Source organism: Falco biarmicus, chromosome 1 (genome assembly GCF_023638135.1).
Source record: "Falco biarmicus isolate bFalBia1 chromosome 1, bFalBia1.pri, whole genome shotgun sequence".
In the NCBI taxonomy this organism is placed as follows: domain Eukaryota; kingdom Metazoa; phylum Chordata; class Aves; order Falconiformes; family Falconidae; genus Falco; species Falco biarmicus.
In genome coordinates, this window is record NC_079288.1 from 89234687 (window position 1) to 89262455 (window position 27769).

Below are 27769 nucleotides of genomic sequence, written 5' to 3' on the forward strand. Positions count from 1 at the left end.
GCAAACCCTAACTCCCATGGCCCCCTCGGCAGCCCCCAGCTCCCCTGGCTCCCTGCACACTCCCCACGGCCCCCTGCCCGCAGCCCAGCTCTCCCCACAGCATCTGGAAGTTCGGGAGCAGAGCAGAGGGGGGGTCCGGCCCGTCCCCCACCCAGCACGGGCGCCTTCATTAGGGCCTCTCGTAAAGATATGATAATTGTGACATTTTTACATGATTAACGACCTATCCAATTTGCATAGCGCCAAGCAGCTCCGGGAGAGCAGCCAAGTCCACGCTGGAGGCGGGGGGGGGGGGGGGGGGGGGGGGGCGGGGAAGCGGGGGTGCGCGGGGGGGAGCCTCAGAGGATGGGCTGGGATGTCCCCTGGGTCCGGGGTCCCCCAGGCCAGTGGCATGGTGACGGGCTGGTGCTGATGCCATGGGAGTGCCAGGGCCGGGGCTGGGACCCTGCAGCACTGCACAGCTCTGGGGGCACACGCATGCATGCACACGGGGGTATGCACACCTGTGTGTGCACACGTACACACAAGTGCTTCTGCACACGCATGCATGTGCAGATGCACACATGCCCCTTGGCACGTGCACATGTATGCACACCCATGTGCTCACAGGCGTGCACAGCCATGCAGGTGCAGATATGCACACGTGTCACCACCAAGGCACGGGGGGTCCAGAGGGCACCCATGACAGCCCCTGGGATGCTCAGGGGGTGCAGGGGGGCACAAGAGATGAGCAGAGGTTGAGGACCCCAGTGTGGGGTGACACCCCCATGGCAGGGGGTAGGACCCCACAGGGTCCCCATGGAAAAGCATGCCACCCCTGGCCTCTGCAGTGGCCCCAGGACTGGGCACCAGTGTGGCCGTGGGGCGCAGGGACACAGTGGCCCTGAGCTGGCTGTCCTGCAGGTGGTTGTGTCGACAACAGTGAACGTGGATGGCCACGTCCTGGCCGTGTCAGACAACATGTTTGTCCACAACAACTCCAAGCATGGGCGGCGGGCACGGCGCCTCGACCCCTCCGAAGGTGAGTCCCTGACGGGCACCTGGCGTGCACACAGAGCACACACTAACGCACACACATGTGCCATGCCCCGGCACGTGTCCTTAGCCGCACGGAGGGGCAGATGCTTGTCCATCCCAGTGGGTGCTGCTCCCACTGCCACATCCCCTGCCCCGGCTATGCCGGAGCCAGCCCCACGGCCATGTGCACCCCACAGTGCTGGGGCAGCCCCATGGCCACGTGCCATCCACGATGCCAGGGTAACCCCCAGCTGTGCATACCCCACGGCACCAGGGCAGCCTCAGAGACTGCATGCCCTTGCTGGGACCCCAGAGGCGAGGCGTGCTTGTGCCCAGCTGTGCCCCACACTGCTTCAGCTCCCCTGGCACCTCTCTGCCCTGGGCACCCCGGGCAGCCCTGGAGGTGGGCACCCGGCCCCTTATTGACAACCTGTCCATCTGCCCAGCACGCACACATGGCCTCTGCATCCACCTGCCATGCACATGTGTTTTCTGTCTGTCCCTTCGTCCCTCCGTCTGTCCTACATGTGCAGACTGTCCTGGCCTCCCAGGTGCTCTCTGTCCATCCGCTGCTCCATCCGTCCGTGCATCTACCACGTCCGTCTGTATCTCCCTGTCCAGTGCATATGTGTCCTGTCCATCTGTCTGCCCTGTCTGCTGTCTGTCCATCTGTCCTGTGCATGCTCCCGGGCAGCTGCCCATGCCAATGCACTCTCCATCCTCCCTGTCTATCCCTGCACGTGCTCTCCTGCTCCATCCCCACCCGCGTCTGTGTGTCCGTGTGTCTGTGACTGCCCATGTCTGTCCCCCAGCCCCGCGCCACTGCCTGATTCTCACTCTCTGCCTCTGCTCTCCCTCTCTGCCTTCTCTCCCCCAGCCTCGCGCCCCCGGCCCCGACCCCGGCGCCCCCCGCTCCCGCCGCGCGTGCCCCCACACTCACTGCTGCCCTGTCTCTCCCCTCCTGCCCGAAGCAGCCACCCCCTGCATCAAAGCCATCAGCCCCAGCGAGGGCTGGACCACTGGAGGTGCCACCGTCATCGTCATCGGCGACAACTTCTTTGATGGGTTGCAGGGTCGTCTTTGGCACCATGCTGGTGTGGAGTGAGGTAGGGGGCTGCGGGGGGGCGGGGGGGGAGCTGGCGTGACCCCCTGCCACGGCCATGGGCTGAGCCCCGTCTCACCCCTCAGCTCATCACACCTCACGCCATCCGGGTGCAGACCCCCCCGCGGCACATCCCCGGCGTGGGTGGAGGTCACGCTTTCCTACAAGTCCAAGCAGTTCTGCAAGGGCGCCCCAGGACGCTTCGTCTACACCGGTGAGGGGGGCGCAGACTGCCGGGAAGGGGGCACAGAGCCCCCAGGAGGGTGCCCAGGGGCTCTCTGTGCCCACTGCCCTGCCCAGGGACCCCCCACAGTTGGCACTGCCGCTGTGTTAGGGTGAGGGCTGGGGCAGGGCACAAGGGGAGGGGGTAGGACTGGGGGCGAGGGGGGTGAGGGTTACTGCAGACTGCTATTGAAACCCCCAGGCAGCAAGCCCAGGGGCCCTGCACATGTGTGCAGGGCGCTGTGCACACACGTGTGGTGTGAGCAGGGCCATGCACACGTGTGTGATGTGAGTGGGGCCATACAGGTGTGTGTGGTGCGAGCAGGGCAGTGTGCCTGTGTGTGGGTGTGAGCAGGACCATGCACACGTGTGTGATGTGAGCAGGACCATGCACACGTGTGTGATGTGAGCGGGGCCATGCACACGTGTGTGGGGTGAGCGGGGCCATGCACACGTGTGTGGGGTGAGCGGGGCAGTGTGTCCAGTGCAGTGGGACAATCGGTCCCGCCATGGTGGCCATGTGCCATAGCATGTTGCTGCTAGCTCGGAAGGTCTGTCCTCACACCAGCTCCATGCTGCACATCACCCTGGCTCCTGCCCCACTCTGGCACCGTCCTGCCCCCCTAGGACCCCCAGCAGTGGGGGCTGGGGGCCGCAGCTGCCAGACAGGGGGTGGGAGAGGAAGGGGCCCAGGGGCTGTTGGCACAGGCAGGGGGACAGCTGAGGTGTCCCTGCAGCGGGTGTTGCCCCCCTTGCTATGCCACAGCTCAGCCCTGTGCCCCACAGTCTGTGCCTCAGCTTCCCCGTGGGGTGGGGCAGGGGGGGCTGGGGTGGCTGAGCCCCTCTCTCTCGGCAGCACTGAATGAGCCCACCATCGACTACGGGTTTCAGCGGCTGCAGAAGGTCATACCCCGCCACCCCGGGGACCCTGAGCGCCTTGCCAAGGTAGGGACCCCCCCGGGGTTTGGCAGGGGTGCCATGCGGTGCTCTCTGCTGCACCCAGTGACACCCATGGGACCTGCCATCACCCGTGGGTGCTGGGCACCACCTCACCCATACTCAGGGGTCTTCCCTGGCAGTACCCAAGGGACAGGAAGGGGGGCACAGAGCCCTGGTGCCCCCCAGCGCTGGGTGCAGCCGTGGGCTGGCCTGGCTCTCTCACCTCAGCTCCCGCTGTGTGCGAGCGTCTGGCAGAGTGCAGGGCCGGGATGGCTGGGGGGTACATGGGGTGGAGGGGGGGTACATGTGGAGCTCAGGGGGGCTGGGGGAAGCACAACAGTCCCCTGCTGGGCTGGGGCTTTGGGCATTGCATGGCAACTCAGGGAGGTGCTGGCGTGGGGACATGTCGCCAGTGTGGGGACGTGTCAGCGGCATGGGGACATGGTGGGGCAGGGTGTCTGCATGTTCCCCATGGGCAGAGGGGGCTGGGGCGGGGGTGCGGCCCCCCCCGAGCCCCGTCCCGCTCCCTGCCCAGGAGGTCTTGCTGAAGCGGGCGGCTGACCTGGTGGAAGCTCTCTATGGGATGCCACACAGCAACCAGGTACCGCGGCCCCCCGGCCTGCCGAGCCCCCCCAGCTCTTCCCACCCTCCAGCCCCCAGCCCCCCACCCTGCCGGCTCAGTGGGGTGTGCACGCTGAGCCCACAGCACTGGAGCCGAGGACACAGGAGCCGGCCCTGGGCTCCCAGCCCCACATCTGCTTCACATCAGGATTCCTCAGGCGCTGAGTCAGCTCTGTGGGCCCCCCTCCCCGAGCCCCCCACCTGCAAGGAAGGAGAGCTGCCGGGTCAGGCTGCGGGGCTGGCGCCTCCAAAGCTGCCTTTGTTCCCACGTCCTTCCTAGCCAGCCGCACAAGCTGGGGGGTCTCAGACCCCTCGCCCCATCACTGCCCATCCTGTATCCTGAGGTGCCCTGGGAGGTGACACAAGCTGGGGGGTCTTGGCCGCCCCCACCCCATCTCTGCCCCGTGCAGCCCTAGGGTCACCCCAGGCTCTGTGTGCCACAGGGTGATGCCACCCCCATGTCCATTCCCCAGGACATCATCCTGAAGCGAGCGGCAGACATCGCTGAGGCGCTCTACAGCGTTCCCCGCAACCCCGGCCAGCTGTCCTCGCTGGCTGGCACCCATGGCCCCGCCGGCATGATGGGGGTGAACTCCTTCGGCAGCCAGCTGGCTGTCAACCTCGGTGACTCACCACAGGGCACCGAGCAAGGTGGGCTGGGGGCCACGCCGGGCAGCAGGAGGGGGTCCCTGCCTGCCCCGTGCCATCCCCGGCCCCTCTTGCCCCCTCTCGCCCCCAGGCTACCTCCCGAAACACGGGCAGTGTCTCGCCACGGGGCTACGTGCCCAGCTCCACACCACAGCAGAGCAGCTACAGCGGTGGCACCGGCATCAACGGCTACGGTGGCAGCACCATGGCTGGCCTGGGGGTGCCCGGCTCCCCCAGCTTCCTCAATGGCTCCACCGCCAACTCCCCCTACGCCAGTGAGTCAGTGCCCCAGGGTGTCCCCAATGCCATGCACCAGCCCTGGGGTGTCCCCAACACCATGCACCAGCCCTGGGGTGTTTCCAACACTATGCACCAGCTTCTGGTGTCCTCAAAACCATGTGCCAGCCCCTAGGGTGTCCCCAACACCATGTGCCAGCTCCAGGGTGTCACCAACACCATGCACCAGCTTCTGGTGTCCCCAATGCCACCCACCAGCCCTGGGATGTCCCAAAGCCATGTGCTAGCCTCAGGGCATCCCCAGCACCATGCACCAGCTCTGGGGTGTCCCAAAGGTGCACCTGGGGTGTCCCCAACACTGTGTATCAGCTTCTGGTGTCACTAACACCGTGCACCAGCCCTGGCATGTCCCAAAGCCATGCAGCAGCCCTGGGGTGTCGCCAAAACTGGCAGCAAGGGCAAGGGGGAGTGGGGACACAGTCAGCTGAGCCAAGGACAGCCCTGGCCCTGGCCATGTCCCTTGCAAGCTGGGTTCCCACGTGGTGTTGCCCAGGATGTGCCGACATCCCGCATGGGGCACGATGCCCCGTACCCAGCTCTGCCCAGCCTGAGTGGGTCTCTCCCCACAGTCATGCCCGCCAGCCCCCCGCTGGGCGCCTCCTCCATCACCCTCCCGTCAGGCACCAACGCCTCCACCCCCACCGGGGTCTTCTCCTTCTCCCCCGTCAACATGATCTCAGCGGTGAAACAGAAAAGCGCCTTCGCCCCCGTGGGTGCGGCCGCAGACCTCCCCGCCACCTGCCTGCGCCAGCACCAGCAGCAGCAGCCTGCAAGGTGAGACCAGTGCAGGCAGGGCTGCCCTCCCTGCCCGTGACGGGGTGCCCCCTGCCCCACGGAGGGGGTTCCCAGCAGCACCCTGCCCGAGCAGACCCCTCCCTACCAGCTGCCTGTGCTCGCCTGCCTGCACCCCTGCCTGATGCCGTGCCCCCTCCTGCAGCGGGGGCACGGCTGGGGCTGCACCACGGGGGTGGGTGCACCATGCCACCCTCGGCCCTGAGCCCCCCGCTCCCCTGCCTCGGCTCACCCCCTCTCTGTGCCTCCCTCCCACTGCTCAGACCCCGCTTTCGAGGACTCGGACAAGTTCCACACGGCCCCGCGCGGGCCGCTCCAGGGACTGGCCTATTCCTAAGCACAGTAGGTCCTGGGATGCGCTGGACCGCCCCATCCCGTTGGGACGGGCAAGGGGAGCAGAGCCAAGGTGGGCAGGAGTCCCCCACTGCAGCGTGCCCACCCCTCACCTTCCTTTGCAGCCGTGCCCGGCCGCCTCGTGCCACCCACATGAGCTGGGACAGCGCTGGAGCCGCGACACGGAGCAGGACTGAGAGTGGCCAGGCAGCGTGGCAGTGCCGGCTCCTCCGACCCACTCCTGGGCACTTCCATGGGGATTGGGGCGCGCGGGGCTGTGGGACCCACCACCCCACTGCCCTGTGGCCACCCCAGCCTGGCCCCACGGAACTCAGCCCACTCGCAAGGGGGTGAGCCTGGCCAGGACCAGCACCTGCATGGCTTGGCACGGCTCGGCTCGGCAGGCAGCCCCCCGAGGGGCCTTGGGGGAGCCCCGGGAATAACCCAAACGCTCTGGGTTTAGCCTCAGAAAGACACCGAGTGACCTGTGGGAGTGTGGGGCAGTGGCAGCCATGGGCAGGATGCTCCGAGGTGGGAGGATGGATGCTCGGGGCAGAAGAGGTGCTCTGGGGCGGGATAGATGCATGGAAGTGGGATGGATGCTCCGAGGCAGGATGAGTGCCTGGAGGTGAGATGGATACTCCAAGGCAGGGTGGGTGCTCAGAGGTGGGATGGATGCTCCAGGACAGGATGGATACTCCAGGGGTGGTATGGATGCTGTGGGGTGGGATGGATGCTCTGGGGCAGGATGAATGCTTCAGGACAACATGGATGTTCGGGGGTGGGAGGGATGTTCCAGGGCAGGATGGATGCATGGGGGTGGAATGATGCTCCGGTGGGACCCAGCTTCCCCCCCCCACGCTTCCCGGCTCTCTTACCACCATGGCCAGCGCTCTCTCCCCCAGATGTGCAGCTCCACATCTGGAGCCGCCCACTCGCAGTTCCCAGGTGACCGAGGCCGGATCTCTGCGTGTGCCCCGCACCCCCGTGCAGGATCGGGGCCCTCGGTGCCGCCCGGGCAGGGGTCTGGGCTGCCCTGGCCCCCGAGCTGAACCCCAGCATGGGGACAGCATGGTTCCCGACCCCATCAGCCGCCGGGGCTGGCTGCCCCCAGGACACAACTGCAGCTCTTTTCTCATTATTATCACTATTATTATTAATAATAATTATTATTATTCTTTTAGCAGCAGGCGAGCCAGTGGGCAGGGGCTCTGGCAGGGTGGGCAGGAGACCCCCAGCCCTGGCACTGCCAGCTCCTGCCAGGGTTTTCCCTGTCCTCCCAGCTGGGAGGGAGCAGCCGGGACTTTTGTAAATAAAGAAAAAGGGAAAAAAAAAACCAACCAACCCCACTCCCCCGCGCCTGCATGCCACCCGTGCAGGTGGCCCATGTGTCCCCCCTTGTGTTGTGCCACTGCAGTGATGGTGATGCTGCTGTGCCCTGCTCAGTGTCAGCACGTGTGTCCCCACCAGTGCCCACTCCCTCGGTGCTGGGTCCTCGCCTGGTGGCCCTGGCCCCTGCCCGGGGTGACTGCAGGGGTCTTGGGGCAGCCCCCCGCCTGCCCCTTGGGGACAGGGTGCCCTTGCCGGAGTCCCAGTCCCCCCCGTGGCAGTGGCACAGGACAGAGGTGCCAGGGTCCCTCGGAGCAGGGGGTGCTTTCTGACATGGAAATAAAAGGCCTTGCAGAAGGGCACTGGCTTGGGGGTCTGTCAGCAGGGAGGGGGTGGCGCGTGGGGACACCCCAGGGATGGTGACACCAGCCCCACAGCAGCAGGAGTGCATGGGGGTTGTGGGTACAGCCCCAGGGAGAGGGGATGGGGGGCTTCACCCCCATGCACACACTCCCAGCACTCACCCTGCACCCCACGGCCCCCTGGGGTCCTGCCCCCGCACCCCAGGCAGCTCAGGGTCCCAGCCCAGCCCAGCTGGAAGCACTCAGCCCCCACTCGGCCCCCCACATTGTTCCCGTTGCTGGAGTCCCGGAAAGGCAGATGTGGCGCTCCATCCCACGCCAGACCCATGGGACCCCCGGGAAGCTGCCCCCCTCACCCGGGGTCAGACCCCCCCGGCCCTCACTGGGTGGGAGCCGGGATGGCCCCCATGGGGGCAGGGTATTGGGATCCCCAGCCCTTCGCCGTGGGGTGCACCCAGCGGTGGGGGCTGCGGCTGCCTCAGAACAGGGTGTCCCCCCGCCCCAGGGCAGCTCAGCTGGGTCCCTGTCCCCACCAACCCCCCAGCACCCGCCCCGGGAGCCACCTGATATTCGTCCCACCCCTCCCGCACCCCCCAGCACCCTGACCAGGTAGGAGTGGGGGGAGTCTCCATGCCCCCCACTGCCACCGCCCAACTCTGCCCAGGTGGGCAGCACCCATGCAGGGGACCCCCTCGAAGGCAGCTGAGGCCTTGCAGCTCGACGCATGCCAGGGGAGGCGAACAGCCACACCAGCGCTGCCATAGGGCTAACAGGGGGCCCAGACCCCCCCGCCACGGCCAGCGTAGCCCAGCTGAGACTGTGGGTGCTGGTGGACCCCAAACTCTCCCCCAGCCCAGGGGTAGGGACGCCCCCCCCCTCAGAGGTGCTGTCCTGGGGCAGCACAGCCCACGGCCCCAAACCCAGGGTGGGCCCTGGGGGCAAACACCACCCCCCCCCGAAAACATTGCTGTGTGCAGAAGCACAGATGGCTTGGGGGGCTCAGGCTGGGGGGGGGGGTGGGGGCAGAGGGCACCCAAACCAGTGGTCTGCCCCTACTAGAGGCACCCTGGGCAGAGCAGTGTGGGCAAGGGGCTCTGCCCCTGCTGGACACTGGCACAGGGAGGTGGGCAGGGACCCCCAGAACCCCAGCCCCTGCCACCTGCAGACCCCAGGGGAATGAGCATCACCCCCGAGCCGTGGGTTCCTTGGCTGGCACAGCTGCTTGGGGGGCTCTGCCCTGGGCACAGAGCTGCCTTGGGGGTCCCACACTCACACGTGGCCATGGGCAGGTGGGGACATGCCCACACGGCAGGGACGTGCATATGGCACGTGTGGTGGGGACACACACCCACCTGCCCACCGGCACCCATTTTCCTTAGGGAGCCACTGCCTGATACCTGGGAAGTCCCCTGCTCTGTCACTGCTAGTGTCCCCTTGGCTCCAGACCCCCGCTCCCAGGCTGCCCCTCGATGCTCAGAGCCACTGGGGCAGCCCCACCATGCCCAGCACCCTCCCCGCCCCAGGGCTCCCTTCCCTCTGGCCAGAGTCCCCCCATAAGGAGCAGACCACCAGCACCCACCTAAGCACCCACCACAGCTGGCGGGTGCAGCCGAGGGTCTCCTGCTGGTGGTGACCCCAGGGGGAAAAGGTGACCCCGGGGGGCAGCCCCACAGCCAGGCAAGGAACCAGGGGTCACCCAGTGGCCCCAGGCTTTGTCCTTTTGCACGAGCTTTGGCATTTCTCCTGGTGCTATGGGGCTGCCAGTGGCTTGCCTGGCACACCATGGTGCTGGAGGAGCCACAGGACTGGCGGGGGCGGCGAGTGTGGCCACACGAACAGTGCCCCCCCTCCCCCCCCCCCAGCCCCAAGTGCTGAGACCATCTGCCTTACAACCATAAATATTTCTGGCCCCTGACACAGGCCACCAGCTCCCCCCAGCTCCCTCAGCCAGGGGGTCCTTCCTGCAGGGATGGGAGGTCCCACATGAGGATGCAGGACCCAGCCACACACCCAGAAGGGTGAGCCCCACAGCCCCCCCAGAGCCCCCGGCCCCCCACAAGGCTCTCCTCCAGCTCTGGGGGACTGTCTCTATCAGGGAGTGGCTGGGGAGGGGGCTCCCACTAGATGTGGGCATCCCAAGGACCCTCCTTAGCTCCCCCACCTCCCCATTTGCTGGGAGGTCTCTGCCAGGGTCTGGGACGAAGCTTGGCAGGGAGAGGACCCCCATGTGGGGACCCTGGGGACACCCCCCCCAGCCTACCCCACCCGGCATCCCCTGCAGCACCCAGCCCCTCCGGCTGCGGGTGCCGGCTCCCGCCCCCAGACACCCCCCACCCCCACCCCCCCCCTGCAGCAGCGCAGCCACGATGTTTAGATTAGAGGATAATGTGCTGGAAATAATTGCCTTAATCAAGAAAGGTTAATGAGGCTGCCTCCTCGTACAGCGGTGGCAGGCACCAGCGCAGCCCCAGGGCAAGCGGCAGTGTTCGGTGAGCCGTGGCCACTGAGCCACGTCGGGCAGGAGGCTGGTGACACTGAGTATGGCACGCTCCGGGCACCCAGCACATGTTTGGGGTCACCCTGTCCCTGTGACCTCCGTGGCGACGTGCCACTTTCCCATGAGATGCATGCTGCCACCAAGGCCAGCCCGGGTCTGGTGGCTGTGTGCTGTGCCAGGGGGATCTGCCCTGGAGCCCCTCAGACCCGCGTAGGAGTCCCCAGTCCACATCGCCCTGGGCTGGCCATGACCTGCTGGGGACCGAGGGGGCTGCAGCTGCAGCCACCCCCCATGCCGCGGTGCAGCTGGTGCGGAACTGGCAGTTGATGGCAAGCGAGCGCTTGACACCTCCCCAGGCTGCGCCGCAGCACAGGGCGAGGGCTGCGACGCAGGGGGGGATGGCCCCCCCACAGCCCCTCGCCACAGGGCACCGGGGCTACCTCCTGCCAGCCCCCCAGGACCCACCACCACTGCCAGCCAGGGGCTCGGCTGAGCAGGGCCACCCTGCTGCCATGGGGGTCTGTACCCACTGGGACCACCTGGGCCTGTCCCCAAGTCCTCGGGGACCTTGTGCCACAGGGACTTTGCCCGGGCTTCTCCCTGGCTGCGGGAGTCCAGGGACACAGGGGCCAGGCCCTGGGAGGGGGGCAGGAGCCGGGGAACGAGTGCACCCGCAGCCCACTCCGCATTTTGCAGGGAAGAGGGACACCTGCAGGCTGCAGGCCCCAGTGCTGCAACGGTGCCCCACACACTCGCATGCTGCGACGGGGCCCTGCACGTTTGCAACAGTGCTCTGCACGCTTGCATGCTGCCCTGCATGCTCGCACGCTGCACACTCACAGTAGTGTCCTGCTGCAGCAGCACCCTGCAACAGTGCACCACATGCAGGGCATCGGATGCTCACAAAAGCACCTTGCACTCTTGTATGCCGCAACTGTGCCCTTCACGCACACACTGCTACAGAGCACTGGTGCTCACAATGGTGCTGTGCACACTCGTATGCTGCAACAGTCCTCTGCACGCTTCACATGCTGCAACGGTGCCCTGCTTGCACACCCCACTCATGCTCACAATCATGCTCTGCACACACGCAGCTTACAGGCTCATGTTTGTGCCCAGCCCACGCGCCCCTCTCACATGCTTGCAACCGTGTGCTGTGTTCACATCTTTGCACCAGTGCCCTGCACGTGCATGCTGCTTATTTGCAAGTGCCCTGCACACACACTCTGCTTGCGCAAGCACACAAGCTTGCGCCAGTGCCCTGCGTTTGCACCCCACCTGTGTGAGCACTGTGCTTGCATCAGTGCCCAACATGCACATCCCACTCACACAAGTGTTGCGCTTGCACCCATGCCCTGCACACACGTTCCATTTGCACAAGCAATGCGCTCACAACAGGACCCTGCACATGCATCCTGCTTGCACCATGCAACATCGCACACAGCTCCCTGCTCATGAGTCACGCATGGGACAGGGTGCTCAGCAGCGCCTCGCGGGGAGAGCACCCATGGCTGTGTGTGCATATGCATACATGTGCGTGCAGGTGTGCGTGTGTGTGCATGGCTCCGTGCCTGGCACACGCAGCCCGCTCATTGCGGCAGGCTGAGGAGGGGAGACCAGAGCTGGGGGGGGGGGGCGGGGCGCTCAGCGGGCACTGGGCACCCCCGGCTGCAGGGGCACACGCTGCCGCAGGGAGGAGCTGGAGCTGAAAACCCCACGGGGACACGTCCCTGTCCCTACCCTTGTCCCCGTGTCCCTCCCTGTCCCCTCCCAGCCGGGCCCCGGGCCGGTCTCGGCTGCACCGGACCACAAGAGGGCTGTCGCGGCCCGCGGATGGGGCCTGCACCCCTGCCCCTGCACCCCAACACCAATCCCTGCCTGCACCCCTGCCCTTGCACCCCAACACCAATCCCTGCCTGCACCCCTGCCCCTGCACCCCAACACGAATCCCTGCCTGCACCCCTGCCCCTGCACCCCAACACCAATCCCTGCATGCACCCCAGCCCCTGCACCCCAACACCAATCCCTGCATGCACCCCAGCCCCTGCACCCCAACATTTACCCTACCCTGCACCCTTGCCTGCACCCCAGCCCATGCACGGGCCCCTTGCTCCCCAGCCCACACGGCTTCATGTCCCTGAAGCCCAGAGGTTCAGCTGGCTCCCTGGAGGGGCCATGGCCAGAGGGATCTAGGGATCTCCACGCTGAGGGCAACGGTAGCAGGGGACCACAACCGGCACAGCCTGGGAGCACCCACCCTGTGCAGCTGCCTCGCTGTGGCTCTCCCACCCTGGAGCACCCCATGCCTCTTCCCTGGAGCACCCTGCTTCCCTTCCAGCCGCTGGCCCACAGCCCTGGAGGGCTCCAGCACCTGGCAGCTTTTGCAGCACCATATTTAAGAGCCATGCTGACATTTCCAGCTTTTGGGACGCGTCAGGAGCTCTCAGCCGCTCCTCGTGGCTCATTAACAGCCAGACGAGCTGCAGCAGTAATTGCTTTAATTTATTTGCTTACGGCTGGGGCAGAGGGGAGAGGCATGTGGCACTCGCAGCCTTTATGGGGACCATATGGAAACCATTTATCACTACTTGCTGCAGCGGGGCAGGCAGGGGAAGGAAAGACTTGTATTAACTCACTTGCAGCGTTAAACTTTTCTAAGCAAGCCCCTGCCACAAGCAGCACAGCTGGTAAAGTGGCCTGTGGGCCAGAGTGGCTGATGCCCATGGGCCAGAGAGTGGCCGATGCCTGGGGTGGCCACAGGGCACCATGGAGCAGAGGAGGGGCTGGGGCAAGTGTCGGGGCTGCAGGGCCCAGCCCATGCACCAGCCCAGCCCTTGCATGGACCCCATGGACCATCCCATGCTCCCCCCCTGCACAGCCCTTGTGCATCATCCCATGCCAATCCCTTGCATGACTTTGTGCACCATCCTGCACCCATCCCTTGCACAACTCTTGTGTACTGTCCTGTGCCAATCCCATTTTTTTGGGGAACAAGCAAACCAAGGGGGAAGACAGCAAATACCCCCCAGGTCACAGCCCCCCAGCAACCTTGCCAGGCCCCCAAGGCTCCTACCTAGGCACTGGCCACAGCAGTCCCCTGTCACCCCTCCCCAGCTCTATTACAGCCTGGGCTCTAAATGATTCAAGGGACAGAGGAATCGAGCGCTGTGCACGCCTCTCACGCAAGGAAAGGAGCCACGTGCTGAAAAGCTGCACCCAGGATAAATTAATTTGCTCCAATTAGCGAGGGATGTCAGGCTGCAGCATTCTTTTGTTCAGAAGTGAACGGTGACAAGGTGGGGAGGGGGCTGCACTGCAAGGTGACCCCCATGGAGTCCCTGGGCCCTGGAGAGTGGGGTGCACAGGCCACATGGGGCACATGGTCTGCAGGGGTTGCACAGGCTGCATGGTGTATGCGGGCTGTGTGAGCTGCACAGGGTGCGCAGGACGTGGGGTGCACTGGGAGTACAGGGGTGTGTGGGGTGCATAGGGAGTGAAGTGCGGCGTAGCAAGGCTGGGGAGCACCCATCCTGCACCCTCCCAGGCACAGCCTCATCTCCCACCCTCGGAGCGGTGCAGAGGGGAGCATGGAGCAACAGAGTTGCCGTGGCCTCCTGAAAGGCATCCATCTGTGCCGGAGCTGAGCCTGACCAGCTCCAGCGCTGGCCCTGGGGCTCACCAGGGGCGCAGGACAGGCTGACAGCTCCATGCAGGGGGTGACCCCTGTGGCATGGGGGCTCACCACCACCAAGGGCTCTGGCAGCCTCTGCAGGGACCTGCTGGCTGCAGGGCAGAAAGGGCACCCACCGCTGCCCCCCGGGACCCCAGCCCAGTTTGGGCACCCTCCACAGAGGCACAAGGAGGCAGAAGAGGTGGGGGCTGTATTGAGGGGGCATCTCAGCAACCAGGCATGAGGGCCCAGCTGGGCAGCGGCACCAGCAGGTGTGTGACACCGAGGGAGGACAGGAGAGAAGACCATGGTGAGGAAGGCAACTGGGGTGGCAGCAGGTGGGTGAGGAAGATGCTGGCAAGGGGGAGCACAGCTTTCCTGAGGAGAAGCAGAGCTGGCAGCATGTGGTCCGGCAGCACAAAGAGGGGCAGGAGCAGGATGGAGAGGAAGAGGAAGGTGGAGTGGAGCGGAGCAGGAGGTCACCAAATGCTGCTGTGAGGCCGAAGAAAAGGAACCTGTGGAGCAGCTAGAGGAAGCTTTGGAGGGCAGCATGCATGGTGCCGGCACCGGCTCACTCTTGGCTCTCTCCCACACACTTGCTGTGCCTGGGAGAAGCAGAGACAGGGCTTGACCCCCAGCCTGCCAAGGCAGCAGCAGGGCCAGTGCTGCGGGGTCACAGCCCGTTTGGGATGGTCCCTGTGCTCATGTCCCCAGGGGTGGCCAGGGCTGCCCCCAGCCAGCCCTTACACAAACCGGCCATCACCAAGGTGTCCCCTTGCAGACACCATGCTCAGCCAGTCCCGAGGGTCTGCCAGCACCCGCTGGGAACAGAGCATCCAGGGACCGGGGGGGACGACAGTGCCAGTGTCCTGGGATATGGAGACAGCGCTGGAGCACTGCCAGGGACACAGGGACAGCGCCAGTGCCCTGCTGGGGACCTGCAACAGGGAGCTTCTGGTTCCCACCTGATTCCTCAAAAGGGAGCTGAGGGGAACCAAAGGTGCAGCCCCCCCCCCCCCCTCCTGGGGCACTGCAGCAGGTGGCTCCCCTGGGACCACCACAAGGGCCAGGCTCCTTGTCCTGAGTGGCTGGAGCATCGTTGGCAGGTGGCACGCGCCTGCCTGCTCAAGGCCACCCTTTGGTGCCTTCATGGCCCCAAATCCCTGGGGATGGCACAGGGCCACCCACTGCTCCCTCAGGGTGGGGAGCACCAATGCCCAGGAGGCATGAAGATGGGCTGGGGATGTGGAGACAGAGCACGGACCCAGCACAGGCACCAGCAGGCTGGGGCATCTCCATCCCTGGAGATGTGGGGCTCCTGGACATGCGCACCCATGGGACACACACCCCAGCAGACACAAACACCCAGCCATGGGACACGCCACCAGGGGACATGCAGCTGGCACACAGGGACACCAGGGACATGCACACCCCTCATGCAATCATGCCAGCTTCATTGATGGAGCCAGGGCTGGCGCAGAGGCAGTGGTGGCCAGGGGTCTCAGGGACACTGGCTCCAAAAACGTCCAGCGCTGGGGCCAGCACATCGGGCTGCCCCAGGGCTGGGGTCCTGGATGGACGTGGGTGGGAGGTGGTGGGCAGTGGACTGCAGGATGCTGCCTCTGTACACACATAGCCCTGGGAGCTGAGCCTGGCCACAGGGCCTGCACAAGACACCCCCCCAACCCCATGGCCTGGGTTCAGCACGGCCCCCCGCGGGGCTAGCTCCCCTCTTTCACTGCTGGGCAGGGTGCCTGTTTTGGGCAGGGGGTGCTGCTGGGAGTACACAGGGCTGGGGGGGGAACCAACCCCCTGCCCTTGGTGCCACGCTGCAGGGCGAGGGGCTGGTGCCGTGGGCAGGAGAGAAGGAAGGGCTGCCGGGAGGAGCAGGGGGGCACGGAGGGGCACCTGCACCCACCCAGCCACCCACAGCCAGCAAAGGCACAGTGCTGGCAAGGGCAGGGCTCCTTACTGGCAGCACGAACAAGATCCGGGGCCATCCTCATCTTCTGATGGGCTCCTCGAAGAGGAAGATGAGGGGCAGGTGGAAGAAGAAGGGGTGTGCCTGCCGGAGGCAGCAGGCCAGGACAACAGAGCCCACCGCCTCTGGGAGCCTCCAGTTCTTGCCGTGCAGCTCCGTCATCCCTGCACAGTTCTGGGGGCTGCACCTGTCTTGCAGACACCAAGCCATGGAGCATTGCCCATGCTGCTGCTGGGGATGCTCCTGAGGGTGGCCGGCACCCAAGACCCACCCAGCACCCCAGCCCCTGCTCAGGCTGATATACACACACAGAGCTCTGCTCCCCCTGGGGTCCCGGGACCGATCTTGAGGCCAGCAGCATCCCCCTAGCCTGGCACAGCTGGGTCCTGGCTGGGACAGTGGCAAGGGCAATGTCACAAGCGGGGTTTCTGCGGTTATGCTGTCCCCAGGGAGAGGACAGCCCAGGAGCCTGGCCTCCTTGGGGCCAGGGGACCATGGCAGGTCCTGGGGCTGGACCCTCTTGCCCCCACGCCAAGGCTCTGTGGAGCAGCAGAGGGCAGAGGGCTCTGGCCCTGGGTGCAGGGCAGCAGTGGCTGGGTACAGCCCCGAGCAGCTGGGGAAACCCTTGCAAAGCACCTCGGAGCCTTGCGCCTCCCCAGACCACAGTGACACCCCCCAGACACTGCCTCCATCCCTGCCAGTGCAGGGGGACGCAGGACAGCCCTGTCCCATGTTGCCTGCTGCAGAGCCCGTGTCCCCCCCACTGTGGGACGGGATGATCACAGGACAGGGACAAGGAGAGACAGGGCCAGGCTGACCTGGGGACCCCTTGCCCAACCCTGGGACCCCTCATGTGGTGCACCCAACCACTTAGCCACTCGCCCAGGCACTGCTGGGTGGATGTGGCACTGCTGGGCGGTTTGGGCACAAGTCCTGTGGACAGCCCGGCGGCTGCCAAAGCGTTTGCCTTGGCTGGCAGCCACAACCTCAGCTGCAGCCTGCGGTCCCCACGCTGGGGCGGCTTGGGGCAGTGAGCCAGGCAGGCGGCAGCACTGGCACCAGGTACAGGGCACCAGCATCCCCACAGGCAGGGCGCTGTGGGACCCAGCATGGGAACGCAGGGCTCAGCCATCCCACCCCAAGGGAGAACCCCCTTTTTGGGATGCCCAGCACTAAGGGTCCCGAGGCGCATTCTCCACATCTATGGAGAGCAGCATACTTTCCCAGGAGCACCAGCACCGGCGGTGCCACCTGCTCCAATTCTGAGTTGGTGGCTTTGGCCCCACTGCTGCTGCCCTGGCTCTGGCTGCAGAGTGCCAGGGGGCCATGGCAGCCATCTGGTGGCATCTCTGACGGGACAGGCTACGGTGCCTTTAAGGCATCTCCCGCAGCAGGAGTTGGCAGCAACCATCGGTGCGGACGCGCCTGGCTTGACTCCGAGCCAAGCTGCATGGGGAAATTCATAACATCCCTGGAAGTGCTGAGTGGGGCTGAATTGGAGCGCTGGAGCCTGCCGAGTTGTATGCCTTGGCCCCAGGGAGCCGGGAGCAAGACCAGCCCAGCTGGCCTCTCCTGCCCCAGAGCCGGGCTCTGCGCCCAGCACCCCAGCCTGGAGGGTATGGAGAGGTGCCAGGTCTTCAGTAAACCTAGAAAGCCCCATCACGCGGGGGCTGAGTCACGCCAGTGAGGGCGGCCTCCCCCTCTGGGCCCTTTCCAGAGCCCTCGGCAGGATGCGGGAGATGCCTCAGCTCATAACAAAACCCTTCCCAGCATCCAGCCCCCCGAGACAGCCATGAAACAAAGCATCACACTGCTCGCCAGACGCCTGGGCCTCACGCCAGTGCCAGCCCGCTTGGCTCCAGCCATCCCCCGCTCTCCACCAGTGATGGGGAAGGAGCATCCCCAGGCTCTCCAGACCCTGTCCCGCAGGAGCATCCCTGGGTGATAGAGGGCCAGAGGACCCCATCCCACTGCCCCCTCAACCAAGCACAGCCCCACTTGGCACTGGTCTCACCCGGGACAAGCGCTCAGCTCTGCTGCAGCCAGGTGCCCACAGCCTGCTGCATGGCCCCAAATCCTGACTGCCTGCATGGGCCCTGGGTGCAGGGATCCTTGATCCTGGGCTGGCCACAAGTGCCGCAGGCTGCAGCGGGCGCTGGGGCAGCCCCACAGGGATGTGGCAGGGGGCACAGGGATGGGGACAAGGACAGGCATGGGCATGGGACCAGCACCCCAAGCCACCAGCTCTGCTCCCCTGCCTGCTCCAGCTAGGCATGAGCTGGGTGAACACAGAGTTGCCACCAAAGGGTGCTGGTGGCCTGAGCCCAGCCCACTGCCTCTCACCCCCTTGGCCCAGCCCTGTGGCTGGAGACTGTAGAAAATCCCAGTAAAAGCAAAGTCAGGCTGGGAAAGTCCTATTGGGGTGGAAAATGAGCTCATGGAAGGCTGGCAGCAGTGCCAGCAGCAGCGTTGTGACTTTTTGGAGGATCCCACTCAGGGTGGGGGGAGAGGCAGGACCCAGAGACCTTCCCCCTCGGTTGCGTGGTTCCTGGGTACCTGGACCAGGACCCCCACCTCCCATCCCTGACACGCCACCGGGCTGCCAGCTCCTGCCCACACCTCCATCCTTGGGGTGCCTCACTCCTTCCCTGCAGTGGCTGCTCAAGCAGAGTGGAGCCTGGCACTGCCTGCAGGGATGGGCAGCACGGGGAGCAGGCCCAGCACTGCCGGACAGCAGGGCCAGCAGCTCCGGCACCGTCACACTCAACCCTCACCACCGGCTCCAGCCGGAGCTGTTGGGGGCGGCACGCAGTGAGGTGACCCGGGTCAGGACAGGGCCCGTTCACACCCACCGAGGTGCTGGCACAGCGCTGCGGCAGTGCCCGTGCCCGGTGCCCTGCGGTCCCACCGGGCATGCCCGGGGCTCTGGGCACCGCGGGCACCACCTTCCCGGGGCTCCTTGCCGGGCAGAGCAGCAGGCACGGCATCCCGCTGCCTGGCGGAGCCGGAGCTGGATCCTGCTGCTCCGTGCCAGCTCTGCATCGGGACTTGGCCGCGAGGCCGGCGCAGGCTCCGCTCCGCGCAGGCGGCTCCCGGGGCCTCCCGGGCCCCCGGGCTCGGCCGGTGGCACTGACGCCGCGGTGGGTATGGCGAAGCCCCCGCAGCCCTCCCGGCCCTGGCTGGGAGGGAAAGGGCGGAGCTCTCCGGCTGTCACCGGCCGTACTTGGCCGGGAAGCACCGGGGGTCCCCTGGCAGGGGGGAGCCGGGAGCCAGGGCAGCTGGCACCGGGCCCACGGGGCATCCAGCGCACTCCCCGGCACGGGGTGCAGCCGCGGCCGCCCCAGGGTGGGCTGGGGGGAGCGGGAGCGGCTGGGGGGTCATGCCAAGCAGCTGGTCCCCGCTGGGCGGGTTTTGCTCCCAGAACCCCAGCTGCTCCGCCGCGCCGGGAGCGGCCCCGCAGAGGCGCGGGCAGCACCGGGCAGGGCGGCAGTGCCGGGGGCGGTGGGCACCCCCAGCCCCGCGCCCAGCTGCCCCACAGCCGCCCGGCCGCAGCCCGGTGCCATGGCACATCGCTGCGCGTGTGGAGCAAGGGGCCGTGGGCTTCCCGTGGGAGTGGGGCCAGTGAGCGGCCGCAACCTGGCAGGATCCGTCCCCTGGGGCCTCGTCCTGCCAGAGCCCAGCAGACCCCTCCCCTGCACAGCGATGCCGAGGACTGCCGGCAGGATCGGGCCCGCGGTGCTGTGCAGCTGCTCCCTTTCAGCCCCGAGAGCAGGGACGGATGCCGACCGAGCCGAGAGAGCGGGGACACCACAGGGTGCTGGGGACAGTGGGGACATGGGACCGGGGACAGTGGGGACACCGCAGGGTGCTGGGGACAGTGGGGGCATGGTGCCAGGACACTGGGGACACCGCAGGGTGCTGGGGGGCAGTGGGGACATGGGGCCGGGACAGCGGGGGCACCGCAGGGTGCTGGGGGCAGCGGGGACACGGTGGGGACACCGTGCCAGGACCGCGGAGTGCGCAGGCTGCTCCCGGTGTCCCCTGATTTTGGAGCAGCTGGTCACACGGAGGGGGACAGTTTTACCCGACACCTCCGCAGACCCCCGGGCAGCCCGGTGGGACCCCTGCCCTGGCCCCCTGCCCGGCGCGGCCCGGCGGAGCGGTGCAGGCAAGCAGTGCGGGCAGGGGAGCGGGTGCGGGCAGTGGCCCTGCCCCGGCTGGGGGGCAGCGGGGGCTGGCGGAGGGGCGGGGGCGGGCCGGGCCGGGGGCGGGCAGGCAGGGCCGGGCAGGCAGCTCGGGGCCTCTCCGCTCCGCTCCGCTCCGCTCCGCTCCGCTCCGCTCCGCCATGCCGGGGCTGCCCCTCGCTCTGCTGCTGCTGCTGTTGGCCCCCCCGGCGCCCCCCGCCCGGGCGGCGCCCCCCCCGCAGCACCCCCCGCCCCCGCGGGATGACGGCTACCCCCGCCGAGCCCGGCCGCCCCGGCGCCCCGGGGATGGGCACGGGCACCGCGGCGGCCCCCCCCGAAGGCACCGCGACGGCCCCCCCGAGAGGCACGGCATCGGCCCCCTCGAAGGGCGCGGCGGGGGGGTGGCCGGGCAGCGCAGCCCCCGCTAGCCCTGCCCCCCCCCGAGCGCGGCAGCCCGAAGGAGATGGGGCCCGGGGCCACAGGTAGGGGCGGGGGGGGGGGGGGGGGGGAGAGGGGGGGGCAAGCGGGGCGGGGAGGGAGTGTGTGAGTGTGTGCAAGTGTGAGTGCACCCGTGTGAGTGTGTGTATGAGTGTGTGAGCACAGGCGTGTGCACAGCTCCATGTGCAGGGGTATTTGTGCACAAGTGTGTGTGTGCACGGCTGTGAGCACAGGATTAGGTGTGCATGGCTGTGTGCAGAAGAGTGTGTGTGCAGGGCTGTGCATGCAGGGATGTGGGTGCATGGCTGTGCAGAGCAGTGTGTGTGCACAAGTGTGTGTGGGAAGGGGAGTGGCTTAAAGTGTGTGTACACAAGTGTTTGGCTGTGTGTGTGCGTGCAGGTATGGACATGCGTGTGGTTTGCGTTTGCATCTGTGCCTGAGCATGTGTGATTGTGTGCTCTGTGTGTGTGTCTGCATGTGTGTGGTTTCTGTGTGCACATGAATTGCATTTGAGTGTGTGTGCAGCATGTGTATGCATGCATGGGTGTGTGCGCCTGCTGTGCGTGTGCTGGGGGCTGAGCACACCTCTGGGGCTGCGCTGCAGCCTGTGTGGGGTGAGGGGGTGCCCCAGGGTGTCCCAGTGGGTGCTGGGGACGGTGTGGGAGTGTGTGTGTGGGTGCACGTGTGTACGGGGGTGATGGGGTGCAAGTATGTTTGGGTGCCTGAGGGCTGGCTCCTGCCCTGGATCCTGTGTGGGTGGCCCCAGACCCCACCACCCTGGGGGTCCCTGTGCCTGTCTCCAGCCCCAGCACCCAGGAAGAAGCTGGTGCGGGTCAAAGTTGTGAAGAAGAAAGTGGTGAAGAAGAAGAAGCCAAAGGCTCCGGCCAAGGATGCAGCTGCCCTGCAGGAGCCCCGTACGTATGCTCAGTGCCAGGGGCCAGGGGCCTGTGGGGCTGCATGTACACCTCTGTGTTGTGCACACACCCCCAGCCGGCAGCTGGGCTCTAGGTGCTGGGGTGTGCACCCACACGCCTCGGCACCAGCACCCACACCTGTGGGGAACAGCCCCAGCCCTCTCCCTGCGCTCAGGGTGGGGGGCGCAGCCACCACCCTGGCCGGGCACGTGCCGTCACACACAGATGGCCCCCGTGCTGTCACACACGCACAACTGGCAATGCTCTGCATGTGACGGCACAGAAACACCCCCTGCAAACTGTGTGCACATGGACACACTTGTGTGTGCGGGCAGCCCCGCATCATGCAGTGAGGGTGGGGGATGCTGGCAGGGCTCCCCCTGACCTCTGCCCTCCTGCTGTGTGACGGAGAGCGGGGTTTGCGTGACACAGAGCCGTGTTTGTCGTGGCTGGGGGGGCCCAGCCGCATTCCTGTGCTGGGGGCTGGAGCTGAGGGTCTTACCCATGCATGGGCATCTGGGAGCGGGGCCGGCGTGGGTGGCGGGCAGGAGCCGGCACAGACAGGGCTGCTGTGCCTTGCTGGGCTGACACATGTCCTGCAGCGCAGCGCAGCACTGCCAGCCATCACCCCATGGCCCGTGGAGAGGGGCACGAGGTGGGGACAGCCATGCATGGGAGTGTCTGAGTGAGCCCAGCCCCCTCTGCTCTGCCCCTAGAGTGTCCCCCCCCTGGGGCTGGAGTCCTTGCGGGTGCTGGATTCCCAGCTGCGAGCCTCCAGCGACAAGCGCTATGGCCTGGGTGCCCACCGCGGGCGCCTCAACATCCAGGTAGGACAGGCAGCATGTGCATGGTGTGTGCGTGATGCTTGCATGGTATATGGCATGTGCATGGCATGTATGTCCTCTGTGTGTGGTGTGCACAGTGTGCACAGTGTGTGCATGGCATGTGTGCACTGGCATGTGCATGGGGTGTGTGATGTCTGCGTGGCATGTGGCACGTGCATGGCATGTGCATGGCAAATGCAGTGTATGTATGGTGTGTGCATGGCATGTGAATGGCACATGTGCAGCAGGGGGTCTCCAGCATGGACCCCCCCCATCCCACCATGGCTGGTAGGAGCCAGGGCTGCCAGCAGCACTGGGTCCCCCTCCCATGTTGGACAGGGGGGCTCCACCATGGCCCCTTGAAGCCGTGCACCCAGATCACCATGCCGGTGCCATGCTATGGGGGCACAGCGGGGTGGGGGGCACACAGGTGGTGGGGACATGTGGTGGGCAGGGCGCTGCATCTCCTGCCCCTGACCCTCCCCAACACACAGTCAGGGCTCTACGATGGGGACTTCTACGACGGTGGCTGGTGTGCAGGGCAGGAGGACACGAAGCAGTGGCTGGAGGTGGATGCCCGCCGGCTCACCAACTTCACCGGGGTCATCACGCAGGGGCTCAACTCCATCTGGACGTAAGGCACAGGGCAGGGCCAGCCCCGGGTGCTGGGTGGGGGGCCAGGACCCCACTGACCCACTCCCCTGTGCAGGTACGACTGGGTGACGTCCTACAAAGTCCAGGTCAGCAATGACACGTACACATGGCATCCGTGCCGCAACGGCACCGAGGAGGCGGTAGGTGCTCCCAGGGAGCATCCCTGGGCAGGGGTGGTGGGAGTGGGGGACACCCTAGCACCCCCAGCCCACCCAGCTTCCCAAGCAGAGCAAGGGCACGTGGGGGTTAACTGTGCTGGCTGGCGCCAGGCTGTGACCGAGCTCTGTTGCCTTTGGCCTCCCCACCCGCCAGCATCCTCCAGCACTTCCCTGGGCACCGGGCACAAAGGCTGCTTGTCCCCAGCTGCTGACCCAGTCACCTGCCAGGCCCCCCTGGTGCACACATGTGAGCACGGCGAGGGTGTGCATGGGTGTGCGTGGCACAGCCAGCTATGCCCGAAGGTGAACACAGCAGCCTGGTGCATGGGTGTGTGTGTGCGAGCACTGCACATGCAGTGTCACGCATGTGTGCAAGGACAGAGCAAGTTTTGGGGCTCCCGGTGCCAGGGATGAGTTTGAGGTCCCTGTGCCAGGGATGTGCCATGGTGGGGTTTGGGGGTCCTTGTGCCAAGGCTGTGCCATGGTGGGGCTTGGGGGTCCCTGTGCCAGGGCTGTGCTGGGGTGGGTTTGGAGGTTCTTGTGCCAGGGCTCTGCCACAGTCATGTTTGGGGGTCCCTGTGCCAAGGCTGTGCTGCAGTCAGGTTTGGGGGTCCCTGTGCCAAGGCTGTGCTGCAGTGGGGTTTGGAGGTCCCTGTGCCAGGTCTGTGCCACGGTGGTGTTTGGGGGTGCCTGTGCCAGGGCTGTGCCACAATCAGATTTGAGGGTCCCTGTGCCAGGACTGTGACATGGTAGGGTTTGGATGGCCCTGTGCCAGGGCTGTGCCAGTCAGATTTGGGGGTCCCTGTGCTCGTTCCTGGGGACCATGCTGGGGACCTTCCCCTGTGGGTGCTGGGGTGGCGGGTTTGGGGGGCAGAGCAGCACGGACGTGCCAGTGTCAGGACTCTGGTTCCTCGGTGGTGCTGGGCTGCCCCCCCCCTCTGCAGCCTAATGTCTGCTCCTCATTAGGGGCTGGAGGGGGGCCAGGGGAGGCCTGGGCCGGCTGGGCTGTGGTGCCTGTAACCCTTTGGACCCTGGCAGGCAGCTCCCCTCCATCCCTGTGGCCCCCAGCCAGGTCCCCCCCCCTGGCACAGTGACTCAGAGGGGCTTCGTCCTCTTGCCCCTGCAGGTGTTCCCCGGGAACAAGGACCCCGAGACACCGGTGCTCAACCTGCTGCCCTCGCCAGTGGTGGCACGGTACCTGCGCATCAACCCCCAGACGTGGTTCGCCAACGGCACCATCTGCCTGCGGGCAGAGGTGCTGGGCTGCCCCCTGCCAGGTGGGTGCCCACTGCCCCTCGCCCCCACCTGCCACTGCCCCGGATGGGCATGCTGCCGGGGCTGTCCCCAGGGTTGGAGTCTGGGCTGTTGCCGCATCCTGGCATCTCTGACTGTCCCCTCTTGTCCCCTCCATGCCTGCCTGGCTCCCCACAGACCCAAACAACATCTACGCCTGGCAAAGCCAGCCCCTGCCCAGCAGCAAGCTGGATTTCCGCCATCACAACTACAAGGAGATGAGAAAGGTGGGTCAGGGCAGGAGCAGGGGGTCTCCGCACCCCCGGGTGTCCCTACACCCTGACCCAGGGTGCTGTGCCTTCCCCAGCTGATGAAGCGGGTGAACGATGAGTGTCCCGACATCACCCGCATCTACAGCATCGGGAAGAGCTACCTGGGCCTCAAGATGTATGTGATGGAGATCTCGGACAACCCCGGGCAGCACGAAGTGGGTGGGTGCCCTGTGGCTCCAGGACAGGGACAGGGGGTGACAGCTGGGGTGGCTGGGGACACCCACGCTGGCGTGGGATGGGCATGGGTTGACTGGGGATGCCCAGGCTGGTGCAGGATGGGGACGGGGTGGCTGGGAATGCCCAGGCTGGCATGGGGCATAGAGGACCGAGTGGCCAGGGCCCCACATCCACCACATGCTGTGCCTGGCAGGCGAGCCAGAGTTCCGCTACGTGGCGGGGATGCATGGCAATGAGGTGCTGGGCCGGGAGCTGCTGCTCAACCTGATGGAGTACCTGTGCCGGGAGTTTCGGCTGGGCAACCCCCGCGTGGTGCAGCTGGTCACCGAGACCCGCATCCACCTCCTGCCCTCCATGAACCCCGACGGCTACGAGACTGCCTACAAGTTGGTAGGGTCAGGCTGCCGGGCCCCAGGGTGCTAAGCACCGACGTGCTGTGAAGCTGTCCCGGCACTGGTCCCCGGTGACCCCGTCCCCTCACCGGTCCCTGGTGACCTCGTCCCCTGGCAGGGCTCGGAGCTGTCAGGCTGGGCCATGGGCCGCTGGACCTACGAGGGCATCGACCTCAACCACAACTTTGCTGACCTCAACACGGTGCTGTGGGATGCTGAGGACAATGACCTGGTGCCCCATGAGTTCCCCAACCACTACATCCCCATCCCCGAGTACTACACCTTCGCCAATGCCACGGTGAGCTTGGCCCGTGGGCACCCCAACATCTGCCTGTGGAGTCTCAGTCACGTGCCCTAAGGAGGGAGAGATGGGAGCCGTCCCCCCTTTCTGGGACCTGCCACAGCCCCCTTTGACGCGAGATCCCCCCAGGTGGCCCCCGAGACGCGGGCGGTGATCGACTGGATGCAGCGGTACCCCTTCGTGCTGAGCGCCAACCTGCACGGGGGAGAGCTGGTGGTCACCTACCCCTTCGACATGACCCGCACCTACTGGAAGGCGCAGGAGCTGACACCCACTGCCGATGATGGGGTCTTCCGCTGGCTGGCCACTGTCTACGCCACCTCCAACCTGGCCATGGCCAGTGAGGAGCGACGCCTCTGCCACTACGATGACTTCACCCGCTTCGGCAACATCATCAACGGGGCCAACTGGCACACAGTGCCTGGCAGTGAGTGGGTGGCTGCAATTGGGGGGCGGGGGTCTGTGGACCCCCCTGACGCCCCCTGCATCCTGCACAGGCATGAATGACTTCAGCTACCTGCACACCAACTGCTTCGAGATCACGGTGGAGCTCTCCTGCGACAAATTCCCGCACGCTTCTGAGCTGCCGGCTGAGTGGGAGAACAACCGGGAGTCCCTGCTGCTCTACATGGAGCAGGTCAGGGACAGGGAGTCCCGGGGGAGCCATGCTGTGGGTTCCCGCGGGGGACACGGATGTCAGGGTGTTGGCAGGGGCTGAGCAGGTGGCAGCCAGGTTGGGGTCCCCAAACAGGCCCGAGGTTCCATCTATTGCCCTGCAGGCATGGAGCATCGACTCGCTGTGTGAGGCAGGTGTGCCTCCGTGTCTGGGCAGGCACGTGCTCTGCATGGCGCAGGTGTGCGCCCCACATGTGTGCAGCCTGCGGGGTGCCCATGCTGGCACGTGCCGCATGTGGCAGAGGGGCGCATGTGGGAGTGTGTGTTGTGCCACCTGTAGCACACCTGTGCCATGGCACCATGCGCTGCGCCAGGCTCTGGGCACGAACAACGCCGAGGGTGGCATGTGGGTGTGAACGTGGGTGTGCATGCGTGTGAGCATGCGTGTGCCACCTGCACGCCTGCTCCGCCAACGCACGCTCTGGCCCGCTGCTCCCAGGTGCACCGTGGGATTAAGGGGGTGGTTCGGGACAGGGACACGGAGCAGGGCATTGCCAACGCCGTCATCTCTGTGGATGGCATCAACCATGATGTTCGGACAGGTACGGTGGGATGGGGTGGAGTGGGCTAGGGATGGGATTGGGGATGGAAATTGGATCAGGGTGGGGATGGGAATGGGGTGGGGATGGGATTGGGGATGGGACTGGGGTTGGGAACGGGATGGGGTTGGGAATGGGATGGGGGATTGGGATAGGAATGGGAATGGGATGAGGTTGGGAATAGGGGTGGGGAGGAGCGTGGGACTGAGGGTAGAGATGGGACGGGGACAGGAACAGGACTGGGGATGCGAATGGGATGGGGCTGGGGACAGGCGGGAGGCTGGGGCTAGGTGCGTGGCACCGCCGATGCCCCAGGGGGCACCGGCCCCCCGCGCCCCCCGCAGCCTTCGACGGGGACTACTGGCGGCTGTTGAACCCGGGCGAGTACGAGGTGACGGCGCGGGCCGAGGGCTACGAGGCGGCCACCCAGCCGTGCCGCGTCTCCTACGAGAACGTGCCCACCCCCTGCAGCTTCCGCCTGGCCCGGCTGCGGCCGCGGCGGCTGCAGGGGCGCCCGGCGGGGGGGGCCCGGCCGCCCCCCGACCTGCTGCTGCGGCTGCGCCGCCAGCGCCTGCGCCGCCTTCGCGCCCACCGCCGCGCACCCTGAGCGGGGGTGTCCCGGGCCGCGGGTTCGGCCGGGGGGCTCGGCGGGGGGCGCGGGGAGCCGGGGCGGGAGCGGGTGCTCCCGACATCGCCGCTGTGCGGGTGCCCCCAGTAAAGCTGCCTGTGCTGCCGCCGCGCCTGCTGCCGGGCTCTGTCGGGGGGCGGCCGGGCGGCGGGGGAGTGGTCCTGCCCCACAGATCGGCCCGGGGGGCGTCGGGTCCTGCCCCGCGGATCGGGGCGTGGGGCGCGTGGGGCGTCGGGTCCTGCCCGACAAATCGGCCCGAGGGAGCGGGGGGGTCGGATCCAGCCCCACTGATCGGCCCGGGGGGACAGTGGGGTCGGTGGGGCCGGTCCTGCCCCCCGGCCCAGCCCGGGCCCTTAGCAAGCCCCGCCCCTCGTAGTCCCGCCCCGTCGTAGCCCCGCCCCCTCGTTCTCCGCCTTTGCCCTGAAGGTTAATGGCGGCCCCGCTGACGGAAGCCCCGCCCCCCCGCGCGCTCGTCCCGTACTCCGCAGGCTCCCTTCCACCTGACAGATG

General features: G+C 66.6%; 2 protein-coding genes across 2 annotated transcripts in view; both read left to right on the forward strand.

Annotated features, from left to right (window-relative positions):
- The window catches only part of LOC130152289 (transcription factor COE1-like), a 20219-nt gene extending 12560 nt beyond the window's left edge, over positions 1-7659 (forward strand). The window contains 13 exon segments of the mRNA XM_056345569.1: positions 904-1021; positions 1989-2089; positions 2091-2123; positions 2206-2262; positions 2264-2333; positions 3198-3286; positions 3816-3881; positions 4375-4563; positions 4641-4824; positions 5416-5558; positions 5560-5620; positions 5902-5980; positions 6097-7659. Coding sequence (XP_056201544.1) covers positions 904-1021; positions 1989-2089; positions 2091-2123; positions 2206-2262; positions 2264-2333; positions 3198-3286; positions 3816-3881; positions 4375-4563; positions 4641-4824; positions 5416-5558; positions 5560-5620; positions 5902-5975 — 1185 coding nt within the window. The 3' untranslated portion in view covers positions 5976-5980; positions 6097-7659.
- Positions 7660-20131: 12472 nt separating this feature from the next.
- Positions 20132-27645, forward strand: CPXM1 (carboxypeptidase X, M14 family member 1). Its single transcript, XM_056326639.1, has 15 exons — positions 20132-20476; positions 20598-20623; positions 21236-21350; positions 22065-22173; positions 22665-22804; positions 22880-22964; positions 24109-24259; positions 24414-24502; positions 24583-24706; positions 24918-25114; positions 25235-25414; positions 25547-25844; positions 25915-26054; positions 26532-26634; positions 26976-27645. The coding sequence occupies exons 1-15, from the start codon at positions 20256-20258 to the stop codon at positions 27236-27238; spliced, it is 2241 nt and encodes a 746-aa protein (XP_056182614.1). The 5' UTR covers positions 20132-20255; the 3' UTR covers positions 27239-27645.
- The last annotated feature ends 124 nt before the right edge of the window (positions 27646-27769 follow it).